Raw genomic sequence first — 18,366 nt, 5'->3', positions numbered from 1 at the left:
CCGAGGCCGAGTGATGGAGGTTCTCGAAGCTTCATGAGGTTAAGGACTTAGGTTTATCTTGACCAGATTGATCACTATATGACTTACACAGTGTATACTTTGTTGTTTTCTATGGATCCCAAGAAATATAGGATTGTACATAAAAAGGAAAAAAAAACTCGATGTTCAAATAAGGCCACAATCTAACTAGAAACATAAAATGGCAGATTCATTCACCATATTGCCAAAAAAAAAAAAAAACACTTAAAAATATACAAGAGAGCCATACACAAGGATCAATGTGTGAGTACATCTTGTTCGAGTAGAGGTTGAAGACTTACTAATTGGCATTGCCTAGGCTCGGTCCTTGGCACGGCGGCCGATCAGTCTACACTGCTCCGGGAGCAAAGAACACAAGGCTTGCCCGTCTACATGGAGGAGCTCCCCGTCGATACCGCACCCATTGTTGGTGTTTGAGGCAGGCTTGATCTTCACAGACTTAACCTACAATGTCAAGAACAAGATCATGAATGCAAGCCAGACTCACTGGAGAGCAGAAATTTGAAGAACAAAGATGTAACAGTGTTGGTATACCTTAACATAGTCGACATAAGGGAGAGAGAGATGTCGACCGAACTGAAGATACATGAAGAATCTCAACAACCTCAGCCTTCCACTTCCGTGGATCAGTAGCAAATCCAAGCACTTGTCGTCGTGCTCTGCTTTCGGAGCAACGACCTGCGAGCTCAGACTCTGAACGGTCTTGCAAGAATGATTGCATACCAGAACAGCAAGAAACCGGCCTTTTTTAACTACCCACTTCTCTTCTAAGCTTGGAACTAGCTCCTCTTTCATCCCCAATTCAATGTCATCAGGTGGTGGTCCTGGCAGCTCAATTGGTCTCTCATTGTCCCAGTTTGGCTCGGCGTCCCACTTTGGCTCGGTGTCCCACTTTGGTTCCGAGTCCCAGATTGGTCCTGGATCAGACACAGTCGAGGAAATGTCTTCTTTGTCATACAATGAGGTAGCTGTCCAAGAGCTTTTGGCATCAGTTGTGACAGTCAGACCCAGCCATGTTCTATCAGTTCTTGATTTTGATCTGGTCCTCGGCCAGTTTGGATTCGGGGACAGGTGAGGCTGCGGATGAAGGACTTCATCTGGCTCAGCAATTGAATTTCTTCCCAAGGATAAACGCTTTGATTTAGGATCAAGCGCTCGAACAAACTCCGATGGCTCACTGCTTGCAATTGTGCTACCAGTTGTTTCTGGATCACCTCCTGGAGTCCTAATTGAGTCTATGCTCGATAAACTCGAAGCTCTGGTGAGGCCTTCTTTTCTTGACCTCTGCAAATCCAGATAGAAGTCTGACACATCGACTTTATGTTGTTCCACTGAAATTTTTTCTTCAGCACTTGCTGCGTTAGTATTTGGGAGATATTCCACATCAAAGCTGTACTTTGGCAAGCAAAGAATTTTAAGAAATCCAGCCACAAAATAGCGCAAGGGACCAAAGCGTTTCTGGTACTTCTCAGAGAGTTCCAGGACTGCAGGATTTAACATTGAAGATCTCAATATAAGATAATTACTACTTACAAAATGATACTATTATCGTGTTTATATAATCACAACTGAAATAAGGTAGAGGTGGGATATAGCTCATACAATTTCATTTGGTGTCATAAATTTTAGGGCATGGTATAAATTTACAAGTGGCTCAGGTGTTAGCAATCTTCACCTACAACTTGACAACAAGGTCTGTAATTCTTGAAGGTGAATTAGGATGATGCTCAGGAGGGTCACAAATAGAAATAACAGGGAAGAAAAGTTAATTTTTTGCTACCAACTTCATTATGTCACTATGGAATAAATATGAACTGTCTGCATGGAAGTATAGTGTATCGATAGCCCAAAGGATGAGGTATTGGAGCATGATTGATCATATAACAAGGGCAGGATAATAAAATATAGAAAGCAAAACAAATTCATGAAGTTACCATCACTCAGGAAGCCAAAGTATGAAACAGTTGTTCCAAAATGAGTTATGCCATTCTGGATCCATTTGACGGTAAGAACATCGGTCGCAGTGAGTCCACCCTGTAATAAGGATACAGTAATGGTATAAGCTGATAAGATAAATAAACAAGTTTCGACAGTAGTTCAAGACAAATAATAATGAACTAAAACTTGAATCAACTTGTATTTTTCTCTTTTTTTTAGCTCAGTAAACAATGGTTGTATCAAAAATATTAAAATCATGGATGAAAATTTTGGTAAAGATGGATAGTTACGTAGCAAACCATACAGCTTTCACTAATTCCTCAAAATTCATGTTTCGATGAATGTCAAAACTCTTCACAATTAAAATCTATACATTTAGAGTTGGTTTTCCGCAAAAGATGGAAAAGTAAGAAAATGAACGGATGTAAATAAAACAAAGATCTTTCATTTAAATTTACATCCACTCTTTCTGTTACATTTTCATCCTTCCACTTTTTTATCCTTCATAGGAAATAGTTGTTTAATATTTTGAATTGTTCTTAGCTATTTAGTCATACACACACGCATAAAAGGATCAAGTCCCTATTTGTCAAGCTCTCATAATTAGCCTTGTAACTTAAAACACACACACACAAGGGAGTCACTACATCACCCACCTGCAGACACACACACACACTCTTCTAGAATGCCAACACACAGAAGCTCTCTTTTGGCCGATACCAATCAAGACAGATCAACATGGATGGTACCTACTGCAATTCGCCTGTGCCAATACTGAGTCAATGTTGGTTAACCAATGAATAAGATGTTTCATCCATGCTGACTGAAACAACACGGTATTTGAGTCCTTGATTGAAACTACCAGCAAATGTTTTCTTGTTTAGAAAATCATCAGAATAGTTTTTCATAATAAAATTTTCAAAATCTTCTGGGCACTACAACCCTAACAGAGTTGATAATCTTTGTTATCATTTTTTTTGTTACTTTCATAAAACTAACAGGATTTTATCATAAAAATAAGAGCATTACCTTGACAATGGCCATTGCAGCTGAGATGGGATCTCTCACTCCCAAAACTGTCCAAACAAGTGAATTATCAGAACCAGCAGGAATCACACCTATTGGCATGGAAATTGCCTCCTGTTGGTTTTCTCTAGTTAGAAGCCCATTGAGCACCTGTACCATTATCAAATCTATGCATTCAGAAAGAACCAATGTTAAAAAAGCAAAGGGAATATACTTATGTGATTTAGGACCAACTGAAAGATAGTTTAAGCATAGATAATTTATCTAAGAGTACTCTCTGTATACATCCAATGCTTGATAAATACATGCACGAAAAAGATGAAAGAAAATGCTTATTGCATCAATCTTGTGTTATGGACCTAGCTAGTAACCAAGAAGAAAAAATCTCATAATCCCAAGGACCCACATGTAACTTTTTACATTGCAGAGCAATATAGATAAGTAGAAGGGACTATCAATGAACCCTAACATGGTATCAAAAACATTCCCATCACTGTCACAATACCAGATCTCCACCTTCCCTCATCACTGCAGTGCCTTTCATCATCACCACATGCTGACCCTATGTGCATGAGAACTTCAGCCATCAGGAACCAAGCCGCTGAGTCCTTCTCTCACTTCCTCTGCACATGAGCAGAGAACTATTCAGCTCCATGTCCCAGTTTATCATCTTCGTCGCCCCTGAATTTGACCACCAAGTGAGCAAAGGACCAAAACCACACATATCTGTAGGTTCACATCTCCTGCAGCATCATCCATTGTCATGTTGCTAGGACAACCTGCAGGTTTGTGGCCTCCTGCAGCATTCCCACCACCTAGCCGGCTAGCCACCACTTCAAACTCCTTGTTGACAACACTCAGACAGAACACCCCCTTCAACAAGAAACAGCAGTATCCTGGGAATGTAGAATGCACTGCTAATACAGAACCCTTAAATGTTGATGGGCAGTTCAACTAAATCCATGTGCCACTGTCAATCAATTGCTCCATAGAACCTTGATGCAACGTTAAAGTTGTTGCCGTGTGACCTAGAGGTCACGGGTTTGTGTTTCAGAAACAGCCTTTTGCAAAACAAAGTAAGGTTGCCTACAATAGATCCTTTCCCGGGACTCGCATCGGTTGAAGCTTCGTGCACCGGACTGCCCTTTTATTAAACTTGGGATTGCAAATCAGCAGAACTTTCCAGAAGATCCCTTTAATGTCTTTTCCTATGACCCAAAACCACAGATACTTTCCATAGACAAAGTAAGCACTAGAGGATTATCTTGCACCCTAAATGCCACACTTTCAAACATTCCAAATATGAACATGTCTCTTGACTCCCATGCATGAACATGATTTAATTTCCCTGAATTCAGTGGGAGCAGTTACCTTCAACTTCAGCTCTTTTATTTCTGCTTGAACATGACCCAGATTTCTACACTGAGTCAATTCATCATCACCAGTCATAAGAAAACATTTCTTTGGATTCAAGATCTTGCATATCCAAGAAGGGATCACATGCACGTATATTGCTAACAACATGAGTGAAATTCTAAATTCATAATTCATCAAAAAATTATTTTATTTTATTCATCTTGTTCTATCTAAAAGAAATTTCCAGAACTATATAAGAAACGTGAAACAAATAACTGACCTCATTAACAATTCCATCACCACCAACGCAAACAATTCCTAGAAGAACAATTTAGACACAATAAGGAACAAAGAGACAGGAATACAGATCAAGTTGAATGAACTTAGCAGCATACCATCTGGACATGTGCTGAAGTCAACTGTGGAAGCAAGGTTTCTTGCATGACCAGCATAAGTGGTCTTAACTACTTCCATCTTGAAGCCTGCAAGCTGTTACCAGTTTTCGATCCATGAGAAATTTCAAATTATGCCCTTTATCAAGCACATGTTTTGATCATTTATAGAAAGAGAAGTAAACACTTACTACTTAGCAAAACATTTGCAGTTTCAACGCATACAAATCCTAATATTCTCATGTTGAATATTGTTCCATGTAAAATAAATAGAAAGCATAAACTTTTATTATTCAGTTATCATATAAATGGTAACTACTGACCACTCTTTTGTCGTACAATTCTAACAACTATTCTGGGTCAACTATATAGATCTTATTCCTTTGTTGAACTCCATTCAAGTTAATATCCCTAGTAATATTCAATTATCTTAAATCATAATTGAGTTGCACAGAGTTATCTGTGTTCTGTGGTTCTCTACTTCTTGCACCTTCAACTCCAATTGATTTAACTTGCTGAATTATAAAATTTATTAATTGTCATTGAACATATCTATTTCGTATTAATATAATTTTTCTTTAGAACTACACCTAATTGTTCTCTTTAGTAGTATACTTTATCTAATCCTTTCTATTAATCTACACATACATCTAGGCATTGTTATCTATGTTATACTAACTTTTTATATAAATTATTTTCTAATTGTCAAACATTCTAATTCATGAAGTATAGTAGGACATATTACAGTTTTTAACATTTTTCTCAGTCTATGGCGCATGACAATCATACAGGGTTCTGATGGCTTCTCTCTAATTCAACCATTCATTCTTTATCTTACTGTTGATATTGAATCAATATGACATCTCCTTCACTATATCAAAGTTAATTGCTCAGATCCTACTAGCATGGTGTCAAAATGATAAATGGTTTACATTAAATCATGCGTAGCTAGTTTTGTTCCAAAGAAATATAACAAATTCAAAAAAAAAAAAAGATACATCGACAATGGAAACTCATCAAGAGTGTGGGTATAGAGATCATAAACAGAGTAGATTGGATCATACAATCCTAGTAATATTAATAAATGATCACAGTCTCATACACACCTTAAAAATTGGTTCAACTTTTGAATGAAAAACTTTACTTGATCGGCCATGCCCAGAACGAGGATTCAGTATCACAAGAATGCTAGGTGGACTTTTACACCTTATATATGGTAGATTAAACAGAGGCTCATCAGCAACAATGTCAGGTTCCTGCTTCTTAGAAATCATCGGATGAGGTAAACTATTAATTGAACATTGCTGGTCTGCAAAACCTTGTACCCATTGCAAGGCATCTTGTGAGCTAGAAGCTAAGAAGCGGAAATCTTGTTGAACTCTTTGTGGCTTCAAGAAGCAAGAAAGTCCACATGATCTCCTTTTCATAGGATATGCATGGATAGTGAAATATCTTACACCAGCATGGTAAGATACCTACAAGAGTTACAACTAAATGTAAGGGCTTTTTATAATTAGAAAGAGTAGCATGATAGAGCAACTAAGAAACTTACAGAAATGATCTCATTGATGCTAAGAGTACTAGAACCCCATATCAGAGCTTTACTTGTAAGTTTTGCTTCAAATATATTAGAGATTAAATTTTCGGACCCCTTTTGCTCATTAGCACTTGAACTTTTAGCTTTCTTTTCCAGAGTAAGCTTCCCCCTAAGAACTACATATCCTAACAAATCAGATTTTTCATCCCCAATATCAATCCTGTGTTCATGAGGCTTTGCTTTCTCGGAATCTTTAATAGCAATACTGGCATCAGTCTTCTTCAGTGATTTTGCTTTGCCTCTTTTTTCAGGAAACACAGTTGGAGATGAATGCTGCCCTTTTGCTGTCGGGGACTTCTTGCTACTCAAGCGGCGAAGAGATTGCTGCAGTGTGCCTCTTGGTGAGGTTACCCCTGGATTGTGATCAGTAGAGTCCTGCATAGCTCCTTTTTCAAGTAAACCTATGTGGGCATGCGTTCAGCTCACAAACACAGTCCAAACAAGGAAATGATTTATAAGGTATAAAGGAGTTCTCAATCAGAAGGGCCCAAAGAGTCATCAGCATGCAGTATAGCCACTGCAAATTTCAATACACCTCAATTATTATAAAAGAGCATGGCCAAGATGATCTCAGTTACTAAACAAAGATAAGGATAATTGAGCTACACAAATAAAACACTAAACTCAACAGAACCACATGATAATTTTGTAGAGGTAATGATCCACAAGAAGGTTAGTTCATTCACACAGTTGGTTGGCACAAAAGAAATGAATAAAAAAAGATACACAAGTTTATCTGTGCTAATTGTCTGAGGCGTTCAAGCATGTACGTGAAGCAGTTAATTTATCTTCACATGCATTCAAATGCAAATAAAAACATTAATCTCTCAATGTAATTTAGATTAACAAAATGTTCTCTCTCTTTTTTTTTTACCATTGTTTCTAGCATAAAAATTCAAAATAAAAAAGCAGATTTTTTTTTACCACTCCAACTGCAAAGCTCCAGACAACTCTAACAGAAGCATCAATACGTAAAGATGCTATTCTCCATCACAAACCAGTGGTGGCAACTATCTCATTCAAGAACTAGCCAAAAGGAGCGTCTTATATATTAAGCATTTTCCTAACATTCATCTAATATAAAGATTAAAAGAAGCTTGTTTTGTAATACCAGCAAATAGAAAAGATACTAGGATTCGCCTAAATTAAATAGACTGGTTTATGATTACATGAAAAAAAAATACATTACATCCAATTTCACTTCAGTGAGTAGCTCAAATGCCCTATCATAATCGATTTCTTAGTTGCAGAGTCCCTTTTTTGTTCAAACGCGTCCCGAATCAACATACAAACAGAAAGTTCCTAAAGGAAGAAGAATATTAGATGCTTTATCTAATCCATCCTCCTTTCAAAAATCTAGATTTCAAAGAGCTTAATCACCCGGATTCCTAACTATTGGGCAAGATAAAAAAAAACACAGAACCGAAACAATTGCAAAACAAATTAGCACAGTACCATTCCATTCCCAGACACAAAGAAGCACACAGATCGTCCAAGCAGATCAACCGACACCCGTCAGATTCAATAAACGATCCACTGCCGCCGATGCCGCAATTCCGAATCAGAACGCCGAAAATGATTCCCGATCGCGATGCCACTGCAGCTGGGAGAAGACGAAGAGGAGCCTTAGGAGACCGGCAAGTGGACGAGACTCGGAGCAGGGAAGGCCGATCGGGAGATTTGGAGAGGAGGAGAATAAGAAGAAAAGGCGTTGATACGCTATCTGATATATCGAGTTTCCGACACGGAGCGGCGTTACAGGCGGGAATGTCCTTTTACTCCATAAATTTCACCTTTCCACCCACTGAATTAAATTTATTTACATTTTTACCCCCGGTTTTGGAAATTTACATTTCACTATTCACTAGTTGGAGATATTTGTTTTTCTATCTGTTATGTTATGGGTGTTATGACCCGGTCTGCAAAGACCAATCTAAAGTTGAGATATGTCAGGCAGAAGATTGACCTGATCCTATATCCAACCCACTCCGACTCACTCAACGAGAGCCTTACTCGGTCACCCATCCATCCACTCGAGAGCCGTACTCACCCATCTACTCGGACTCGGCCATGATCCGCTTGACTCCCGGTCATGCTCTCCCCGACTTCTAGCTCGACCTCATCTCGACCTCATTCTGCTCGAATCTAGCCCGACCGATCACACAACCCTAACCCTCGAGCCCAATACCAAGGTACCAAGAGCAAGAGTTTTAACTCCTGACTCATCGAGCATGCTACACTTATATTCAAGCTGTGTCGATTCCTACTCAATCTTACTCAAGACCAACTTTTCCACTGAGATCTTGCCCAACAACAGATCGATTCCCCTTCCTGTCTTTCTCAGTCAGTCAAATCGTCGTCAAAAAGTTATGTGACATGACAATTTGCCCCTGTTCTGAATGATACGACTTTATGTTATTATGATAATGGTGAGACATTTCCCACACCGTAATGATGGCAATAACGAAATATTTTTCACATTCTGATGGGATATATCTTTTGATAAAATCTTACCACACAGATATTCCCCTTAATTAACGACAAGACAAGTCGAGATGACTCTCTCCCCTCATTACCTATATAATCCCCTTTCTTAGCACAAAACAGGTACGCACGATCACATTTTAATACACTTCTTCCTCTAAATTTCTTTTTCTCATTCCGATAACTGACTTGAGCGTCGGTGTGGTCGAACCATGGCACTCCTGATTTTTTCTCTCACTGTATTGGTACTTGTAGGCTCCGGAGCTCGTCGTCTCCTTCCTCCTCGCGAAGTCAACCTCCGTTGCCATGTGACTGATTACGTGTCCGAGAGGTGATCTCAACAGAAACACTATCAAACTTTGATTTGTGATTTTTTGTCGATGATCAAGGAAATACACAAACTCTATTTAGAGGACAAAGAGGAATCTACTTTGATCGTATGTTATATTGTCTGATTTACTTAATGAAGATTAGTAATTTATCAGATATTATATTGTATTATGATCTACCAAAGTTACCTCAACAAGTTTAAGCAAAGAGGGCCATATAAAGTTTATACTGTAATTTATCAAAATATAAGGTCTTGAATAAAAAAAAGACAAAACTCTAGGGGGGGCGAAGTGAAGTTTACACATCCGTGTTTTCCTCGTTTCAACTAATGGAATTTGATTATGTGACGTCGAAGCGATGCGTAGCGTTTCCGACACGAAGCGGCGTCGCGGATGCCGATATGCCGCATTTAATATCTTATCGGCGTTATTTAATTGCTCCTTCAAAGACTCGTTTTCCATTCGCCTTGACGGAGACGAAGGCATTTGGTGGAGTCGCCATTAACGGCCGCAGTCGCTGCACGTGTGATTCAAAATAGAAACTTCCAAGCCACGCGTGTCCAGCGCCCGACGTGTGGAATCCTATTCGGACGGCTGAGATCGCTGCGAATGGGAAAAGCCTGGAGGAGGCACTTCGAGGGGATCCCGCTCTCGCTCTCCCTGTCTCCTTTTAAATAGGTAGTCTGTTGGGAGTGGCTGGTGATGCTTAGTCGACCGGGCTTTTCGGAACCCTGAGACCGCCCTTCAGTTTGGTCCACTAATCTGCGGGACCACGGAAATTCAGACTGGAGTTGACCAATGATGGCGCGGGTACAAATGGATGCGTGTGGAATGGCGCATGAAGGACAGGGAAAATGTGTCTTTGATGTTGAAGCGCACGCCAATTACTATTTCGCCAGCTGGGGAATGCGGTAAGGTGAACCGCCGGAGCAGCGAGTTTTAGTTTCATTTTTTTATTTTTTAATAAATAAATAATTGTTTTATATAATTGTTTATGGGCAAAAATGACGTCCCAAATTAAGATAATCAAGATGGGCCTTTTTAAAAAATAATAATAATAAATGACCGTCCCGTCCCATCGATGATTTTATCTTTAAAATACTCCTTAATCCACCGTTATTAACAGTTAAACGCACTAAAACTATCCAATAATTACTATAAAGTATTTAAAATAAATTTATGATTTAAAATTTATATCATGTCAAAAATTATCAAATAATTATTATAATTTATAAAAATTATTTAATAATTACTAAAACATATTTAGAATGAATTTAAAATTTAAAATTTATAATTATAACAACTTAATAATAACTTCTATAATTATTTTAAATAATTTTTATAATTAATTGAAAGTGACTTTTAATGAAGTTTAAATAATTTTGACAAAATTATAAATAACATTTTAATATAAAAAATTTAAATCTTAAATCTTAAATTTATCCTAAACACATTAATACTAAATAATTTCTACATATAATAATAATTACTTAATAACTTTTACACATTATAATATATATTAAATAACTTCTATAAAATATAAATCTTAAATCTTAAACTCATCCAAAACACATTATAATAGTTATTTAATAATTTTTATATATTATAACAACTATTGATAGCTGTTATAATAACAATTATAGCCATCAATTTGGATTAGGTCTGCCAGGTTAACTAGCTCCGTCAAATAATTTAGACGGGTTGGGTTGAAATTTTATCAACTCATTTTAAAATGGATTCAGATAGATTGACCCGCCTAAGCCCGCAACCCACATAGATTGATTGGCGACGGACTTAGATTGGTCTACGGATTGATTGAGAAAGTTTATTTATTTATTTTAAATTTTAAAATTAAAATAGAAAACTCAATGAATTACTGGATTTAATCAATCTAAATTACAATTCAAGTTTAAAAATTACAATTTAAATTTAAAATTTTCAACTTAATTAATTTAAATTATAACTCAAATTTAAAATTTTTAATATTTTTTATTTTTTGACATGCCCGTGAATTGGCCCGCCTAACCCGTAGCCCGTCTTGAATTGAGTTGAAGATTTTTTAACTCGTTAAATTGATGAATCAATCCACTTCGCCCCGCCATATGATGATTTTTTAATGAATTGGTCCGTCTCACCACGAGTTGGACATCTAACAACAATAGATCAAGAAATATTTTTAAGATAAATTAAAATATTTATTTAATTTTAATTAAAAATAATAACAACTATTGATAGGGCTATTATAACAACACTCGATCAAGAAATATTTTCAACATAAAATAAAATATTCATTTGACTTTAATTGAAATAGAACATCCAAATGATGAACATACCCATTTGATCCTCCAACATTATTTATTCATCCGTATGGCATGATCGAAGGCGATTAGCAGAATTAATATGATTGATAGAAGATGAATTATAGCAACTCCAATTTTAAGTATGATGGTCAATCAAGAGAACATAATTAATTATCCTTAAAAAATTATAGCAAAAAGAAAATTTCGAGAGTAAATTATTATTCTACAACAAATAAACCCGAATGGCTTGGATGAAATGGGTCATCCCTAACCCATTCCGTCTCCATCGTATAGTTTCACGGATACAGTGAATTCTTGTCATTGGCCTATAACAATATATATACCATATTGCATCCTTTACTTGGGACGCTTGCGATCGTATAATATATCTTCGAAGTTATTCTTGATGGAATAACCCACTCTAACAAGGTTTCTACCCACGCCCGAGGCCACAATCCCAGCACTCCTAGTAAATCTGCATCAAAAGAAAAGATTCAGAGATTTATTTATGTATTTTCGTATCATGCCTAAATTATGTTCAAGAAGGAAAACTGGAAACTAGACTTGGATATCAATAATGGGGGCGATAAACAAAGCATACTTGTCGAAGAAGTTGCTCCTTGATGCATACTCTGGTTTAGCTTTGGCTGGTTGGAAGTGAGTAGGAGCTTCTGCAAAATGTTGAATGTGATTAGTTTTATACATCTATTCGGCATAGACATTGATGTCGATACTGATCTTAAATATGCAGGATATGTAATGATTCACAGTGAAAGGGAAAGTCCTCGCCTCATAGATTCACGGAGCAGAAAAGGGAACTATTGCTTCTTGAGTGTATTATCAAAGTTTGAAGTACAGTTCTGTGATGGAACTTGGAAGTCTTCGGCCGGAACAATACTAATTTCAGTACCGTTTCATGCCAAAGTATGTCAAGAGCAACTTAAATGAGTTTTAATGTTATAATGCCTTTCACATAGCTTGTTTACTCCAAAATCGAAACAAGACTAATAATTATACCAAATAAATAGTAGGTAAGTATCGTTCATCTGATATAAGCATAGATTCTTATAGTATCCTAGTGTGACCAATAATTTTTTAAGATCCAAATTAAATAATCTTTAAAGAAAGTTAGGACATCTAGTATTGGAATTAATTTCTTTACATGTTCATCTAAGTTAACTACTGCCAGTTGGACTTGAATTGACACAATAACCCAAAACAAACACATCCCATTTTCCCGAGCACTCTTCTTTGTTGCTACTGGTGCTTCTCCACTCTTCCCCTCCCTATTCCCGTGGCTGACAGATGAACAAAAAGGACAAGTCACAGAAATGGATTCTTCGTATCTAGGCCAGTTTTGTATTATACCAGCAAAGATAGATCATACCTTCAATATTTAAAATCATGCATACAACTACTCTCGGTAGTCAACATAAACGTAAGAAATTATGACAAATTTCAAACATTAAAAAAAAAAAAACAAGACTCATTTTCTGAAAAATACCATCAATGGTCTAGATGAAGAAAATAGAACATAGTGAACAATGGATTAACAGATTCATGGTTCAGTGGTGCACTATTTCCCGCATATAGTTAACAAGCACAGCCACCTACACAACAACAACTAAGTTTTATCCCACTAGGTGGGGTTGGCTAAGCACAACCACCTACAATGAAGAAATTTCATTTACGCACATTGTGTCTGTTGTCCCTAGTAAGAAACAATATAAGCTATCTTTGTGGTATCAAATGCACCTACGGCTCCACTTTAAGGTTAAAACTACTTAGCATTCTACAAAGTTTCATAAGCTAAGCAAGTGACTTCCACACTAATCACACAAACTTAGTCATATAAAACAAGCACAGGCTCTAGAATTACCTTCTGTATTCTGCACATGAACAGGCACACGTTCTGTTGATGTCCTTCTATCCACTAATAGCTGTGAAAAAAATTGGTGTATCATTAAGATCCATATCAGCTAGAAATAGACATTCAGACTTGAATGCATACATGTCTGTGATTGAAAAGGATACAATTGTAAATATAGCAATAGAGAAAGAAACACGACAATGCAAATGCCAAAACATTTTAAGATCAATGGAGCAACTATTTGAACACTTGTCAAGCATGTAAGTATAGAAGCTGGTAAACTTTTCTAGTAGATTGTTGAGGGTCCTAGGAATCATATCCCTTATTTTGCATTCCAGAAGAAGGTACTGCAACTGAAGATAGACTTAGTCTGAAAATAAACTTGACTGCCCATATCAGCCTTACAGATAAAGTCACTTGAATAGACTTGAATGAGGGTTTGCACATTGACATCCAATGTCGGCAAATTCAACAAGAATATTCTCTAGTTGCTGAAAAGAACTTCCAATAGTTCCCATTTGCAAATTATTTTTCAGGATTCTGAGACCTTAACAAGAGAACTCAAAGAGAAATCTAGCAGTTTTCTGAGAAAGAGCATAAGAATTAACCTGGATTTAACTAGAAAGTGTTATATACCACAGAATGGAGGTGATCAATGCTACTAAGCCAAGTAGTAAGTAGCATAAGTTCCATCTAGTCATCATTACTTTGCTTGTTATTCACCTGGATTTTCATTAATGAATACATTTAGCAGCACACATTCAAAACAAGAAGTTTTTTCATCAACTGTGTATCTTATCAAAATCCTTATATGATTTTTATGCATCATATGCCACAAATAGCTGAATGCTAACAACCAATTCCAAAAATTAAGTGCGCAAGTAAAAATTGTAGGACAGAAATTCCATTGCAGGAGGATTGTTTCAATAACCAGGCGCCCAGATAATGAAATCACAAAGTCATGCGATTAGTTTGATTTTCTAGATGCACTCCACTGCCAGTGCACTCAATGACAGCCTACAACCCATTTTGGTTTGACAATAGTTGTTGCTTTTAGTTTATGCAGCAAGGGCAGTGTTTAATAGGTTTCTGAAAGCCTAAACAAATAACAACATAAACAATTGGGATTAAACCTTGACATTCATCCACTCAATGTTCTAATACATGTCACATATTTAATTGAACTTATTCAACAAGGAAGTATAGAACCTATGCTTTAGAGTTGCCACTTTCACTACAAGATGACAAGCGGCAACAATCTAATGGCAAACCAGTGGTACTCCTTTTAGGTACTAGATTTGCCCTTCTTTTGTCAGGGTCCATTTGCACTTTTTTCCTTATATCCATTTCAGTGGTTGTGGTAGCTGATGTGATGTTGATTAAGGCAATGGTTATTGCCATGCAGCACTTCCTCTGTTTTCTCTGTTACTTACTAAACTTACCGAAAAAAGAGCTGACATCACTCTAGAAATTCCCCAACCTTAACTAGTCAAAGTTGAAAAGGAAACAAGAAAAAGAGCATCTAGCAGATGTTGCTTCCTCAATCATTGCTAATTTAAAATAACTTAAAAAGATTATCAACACAAAAGAATTTTGCATTTATCCTTTTCTTGAATGAAAGCAATGTCTATGTGTTATTTTTGTCTATCATAGTGAATGGATTCACAGCAAACATAAGTATGCAAGAGATTTTTTTTTGTTGCACCTGTTCATCATAAAAGTTTTTTTTATCAAGATCTATGAAGCATTTAGTGTTGAAAAGTGACCATGATATCAGAAGTTTATAATTTAAACAAGAGCAACAAAGTTCTAATTAGGAAAAATACCTCAAGACCAGCACAGAAAGGCAATTTAGTAGCATTCTCTTGATTTTGAATGGTGCCATCTTTGCCGTTTACAAATACTGAATAGCCAACACAAACATATTTGAAGTCTGAGAGGCTTCGACCTTCTTTATCAGCTTCCAACTCAGATTCTCCCACAATGTAGCTAGGCACTAATAAAAAAGATTAAAAATAACTAACTGCATAATGTGAAATATCAGTTTTATACTTAGAAAAATCCTCAGTAATGTGCTAGAAGCTTTAGAAGAAGCAAAAAAATTCAAGTTGACTAAAACTAAAATTGAATATATGAAATTTTATCTCCATAATAAAAAAATAATTGAAGGAACAATTAAGAGGGATAAAGAAAGAATTCTGAGATTTAGATATCTTAGATCCAACAAGAAAGAGATATTAGATAAGATCCATGCAATTGACTCCAAAGAGTTGAGATGAACTAGAGTATTGTTGTCATATTTGAGCATCTTTGAATCAACTCAAATGTGCAGCTATATTAGAAATGTATTTACCTAGATTTTTAATAAGTACAACAAGTGTTTCAAGTATAAATTGAGTAAAGAATCAGTTAGGTACTTATCCATTCATTCTTTCAAGTACTATACCTAAATTTCATATACAGTTTTATAAAGCAAGCACCTACTTTAGTACTTTAAATGAAAATTTGAGAAGAATCAATGAAAAGGAAAAGAGACCAACATATTCCTAGCATTTAGAGAGAAGGCACAACACAATTATCTAGTAAATCAATGTTCAAGAACTTCTATAGTACTGGGAATCAGCTACGAGTGTTCGACACAGATATTGATCTAGCTGTCAATTAACCATTATGATTTTTTTAAGTGGGTAATGAGGATTCACCAGAAAAACATCAAAAGTTTGGACACAGCTATGGGTACGCAACAGTGACACACCTTGAAAATTATTATATTTTTATGATATGATAATAAAGCTTTAAAAATTACAAAGGATATTGAATGTTGTGTGCAATCTTGTCATGAACGAGAGATCAATTGCACATTGTACAATATCGGCATTCAATATGTGGTCAAATCAAATTGAAACAATATTGAATGTTCTTTTTGGCCACATAACCAACATGTGGACCAAATATGCAACAAAGTGAAGTAGAAAATCAACTTAAGTCCATTATTGACAAGTTTATCAAATAAATTTCAATTATAAAGGAAAAACTAATCCAACTTAAGTTGGTTAATAATCATTATGTTAATTGTTTTAATATTTTATACTTGCTAAGGTCAATCACAAAAATTGTATTTCATGAACTGCTTAGATTGATTATATAGGTATCTATGTGATAGATGTAAAAAAAAAATATTGATATTTAATTCTTTATTAATTTATTAACATCTTACGTGACAAGTGTGACTTTTTGGATGAAGATTGGTTTGGCTAACTAAGTTGATATATGTTGTAGATGAACTTTTTTATCCCTTATTTTATGCATTTTCTTGATATAACTAATTTTAGTATTCCTTAATGTAATAGCATATTCACATGCCTCTGTGATATGTGGCAGCTTGACCACAAGCAACTTATATATGTTTTTTAAAACCTTGTAGGTATACATACAATAGACAAGAGAATGTGTGTACAACGTACTCCCCTAGTTTTACGAATTATCAAGAAGAAGTATTATGGACTAGATACTAAAGAACCCAGGGATCACATAGACAAGGGGGAAATTGCCCTATTTTATCCGTCCATTGCTCCCGTTAGTAAAGGTTCGTGTATATTTGTCCTTACTGATCAATATTTTAAAAAAAAAATCTATAAAAACCAAGTTCAATGAGATATGATGATACTACTTGGGCGTGCAGCCCTATTTACCCCCAACCACGTGAATTTCTTTCTTATCTTAAGGTTGCACATCATCTTTCTATTTCTTGATTCCTTTTGCAATAGTCTTGTGTTCACCGCACGATACTAGTCTAGTGGCTCTTGCAAATTAAGAAATTCAAGACGGTGCTGAGATTCAAATTCATGTTCAAGGGTCATTGTCATTTTTTGTCACGTAAATCGACAATTCTTTTCTTCGTCTACATTAAGGCATGTTGGTCGTGCTCCCAAGTAAAATCGCGTTTACAAAATTTACCTAAATGCCTTCCCAGATCACTAGATTAATCGCTACCCATCATCGATCAGGTAAATCAACGATTCACCTCCGCCATATCCAGAAGCGAAATTATCCTAAAACATCAATTCCCAAATCATGCAGAAGAACGAATAATCAATCTACAAAGAGAGGGAGGAGGGAGCGAGAAGCAATCGAACCATCTTCGAGGGGCCTCGTGAGGCCGATGCAAATAGGGTTCCGAGAGTCGGATTTGAGGATCGACGAGAAATACAGACAGCCTTTGCAAGATTTTCCCTGGGGCGCACTCCTCGCCCGATCTTCGTCGCCACCACCGACGACCGAACCCTTCTCCATAGCCGATGAACGGCGACGCTGCGCAACCCGATCCTGCCGCTCCGCCTCGGAGTTGAGCGCGAGGACGAAATCGGGATAAGGAACTTTATTTTGCCGAAAAAGGCATTTTCAGTGTTTGTTCAATCCTACACAGCCGTTGATCCTTGGGCCATTTTGAGAAAAATATATATGGTGAATTAATCGTAGTATATGCTAAAAAATAAATAGGGAAACTATTTTTTTAAATTATATGTTCTTTTTATTTTTGAGAAAATGGTTAGAAGGATTTTTTTAAATATTAAAATAATTTTATTATATTTTTATTTTAACCATTATTGTAATAACTGTGATAGCTATAATATATTATAAAGTGTTATAATATGTTAAAATAAATTAGTTTAATTTAATCAAATTTGTTATTGATAATATATTATTATAAAAAATATTTTTGAACAAAAAATTAAAAGGACACTTCACATTTAATGAATTATCAAGTAGGTTATCTGAAGAATACTTTTATTTTTAGCATTATTATAAAAGCTATAATTAGCTATTATAACATGTAACAATTACTTTAGAAATGTTACAATGTGATAAAATATAATATTTTATTTTAATCAAAATTATTAGATATAAAATATTATTTCTCAAACTTAATCAAAATTATTAAACTTTATTAAAATCATTTTAACCTAAGGAGAACAAATAGCTATTACAATTGTTATAACATCTAAACAAAAAAGTTTAAAATGATTTTGACTAC

General features: G+C 35.8%; 2 protein-coding genes across 2 annotated transcripts; both read right to left on the bottom strand.

The window, feature by feature from the left end:
- Window positions 1-164: 164 nt before the first annotated feature.
- LOC141824422 (sphingoid long-chain bases kinase 1-like) lies at window positions 165-8,018 on the bottom strand. Its single transcript, XM_074711706.1, has 9 exons — window positions 7,804-8,018; window positions 6,304-6,865; window positions 5,858-6,226; window positions 4,755-4,848; window positions 4,640-4,677; window positions 3,007-3,153; window positions 1,974-2,073; window positions 574-1,523; window positions 165-483 (listed from the first exon to the last, which is right to left on the bottom strand). The coding sequence occupies exons 2-9, from the start codon at window positions 6,727-6,729 to the stop codon at window positions 334-336; spliced, it is 2,274 nt and encodes a 757-aa protein (XP_074567807.1). The 5' UTR covers window positions 6,730-6,865; window positions 7,804-8,018; the 3' UTR covers window positions 165-333.
- A 3,595-nt stretch (window positions 8,019-11,613) lies between these two features.
- On the bottom strand, window positions 11,614-17,744 carry LOC141824917 (uncharacterized). Its single transcript, XM_074712266.1, has 5 exons — window positions 17,468-17,744; window positions 15,158-15,327; window positions 13,341-13,401; window positions 12,063-12,132; window positions 11,614-11,936 (listed from the first exon to the last, which is right to left on the bottom strand). The coding sequence occupies exons 1-5, from the start codon at window positions 17,622-17,624 to the stop codon at window positions 11,819-11,821; spliced, it is 576 nt and encodes a 191-aa protein (XP_074568367.1). The 5' UTR covers window positions 17,625-17,744; the 3' UTR covers window positions 11,614-11,818.
- Between the last annotated feature and the right edge of the window lie 622 nt (window positions 17,745-18,366).

Source organism: Curcuma longa, chromosome 3 (genome assembly GCF_044706935.1).
Source record: "Curcuma longa cultivar G26 ecotype Majalengka, Jawa Barat chromosome 3, ITB_CL_G26_1.1, whole genome shotgun sequence".
Taxonomy (NCBI): Eukaryota; Viridiplantae; Streptophyta; class Magnoliopsida; order Zingiberales; family Zingiberaceae; genus Curcuma; species Curcuma longa.
Note: the sequence above shows the minus strand (reverse complement) of the source record. Positions and strands in the feature narration are given on the sequence as shown.

What these genes read in the sequence shown, in the direction of transcription:
- LOC141824422 (XM_074711706.1), bottom strand. Translation starts at nt 6,729, where the DNA reads ATGCAGGACTCTACTGATCACAATCCAGGGGTAACCTCACCAAGAGGC. An exon ending in AAGTTGAACCAATTTTTAAG is followed by an intron (nt 4,849 to 5,857) that starts GTGTGTATGAGA and finishes AACTGGTAACAG; the next exon opens with CTTGCAGGCTTCAAGATGGA. An exon ending in CTTATGTCGACTATGTTAAG is followed by an intron (nt 484 to 573) that starts GTATACCAACAC and finishes TTGACATTGTAG; the next exon opens with GTTAAGTCTGTGAAGATCAA.
- LOC141824917 (XM_074712266.1), bottom strand. Translation starts at nt 17,624, where the DNA reads ATGGAGAAGGGTTCGGTCGTCGGTGGTGGCGACGAAGATCGGGCGAGG. An exon ending in CTTTCTGTGCTGGTCTTGAG is followed by an intron (nt 13,402 to 15,157) that starts GTATTTTTCCTA and finishes TTTTTTTCACAG; the next exon opens with CTATTAGTGGATAGAAGGAC. An exon ending in AGGAGCAACTTCTTCGACAA is followed by an intron (nt 11,937 to 12,062) that starts GTATGCTTTGTT and finishes CTTTTGATGCAG; the next exon opens with ATTTACTAGGAGTGCTGGGA.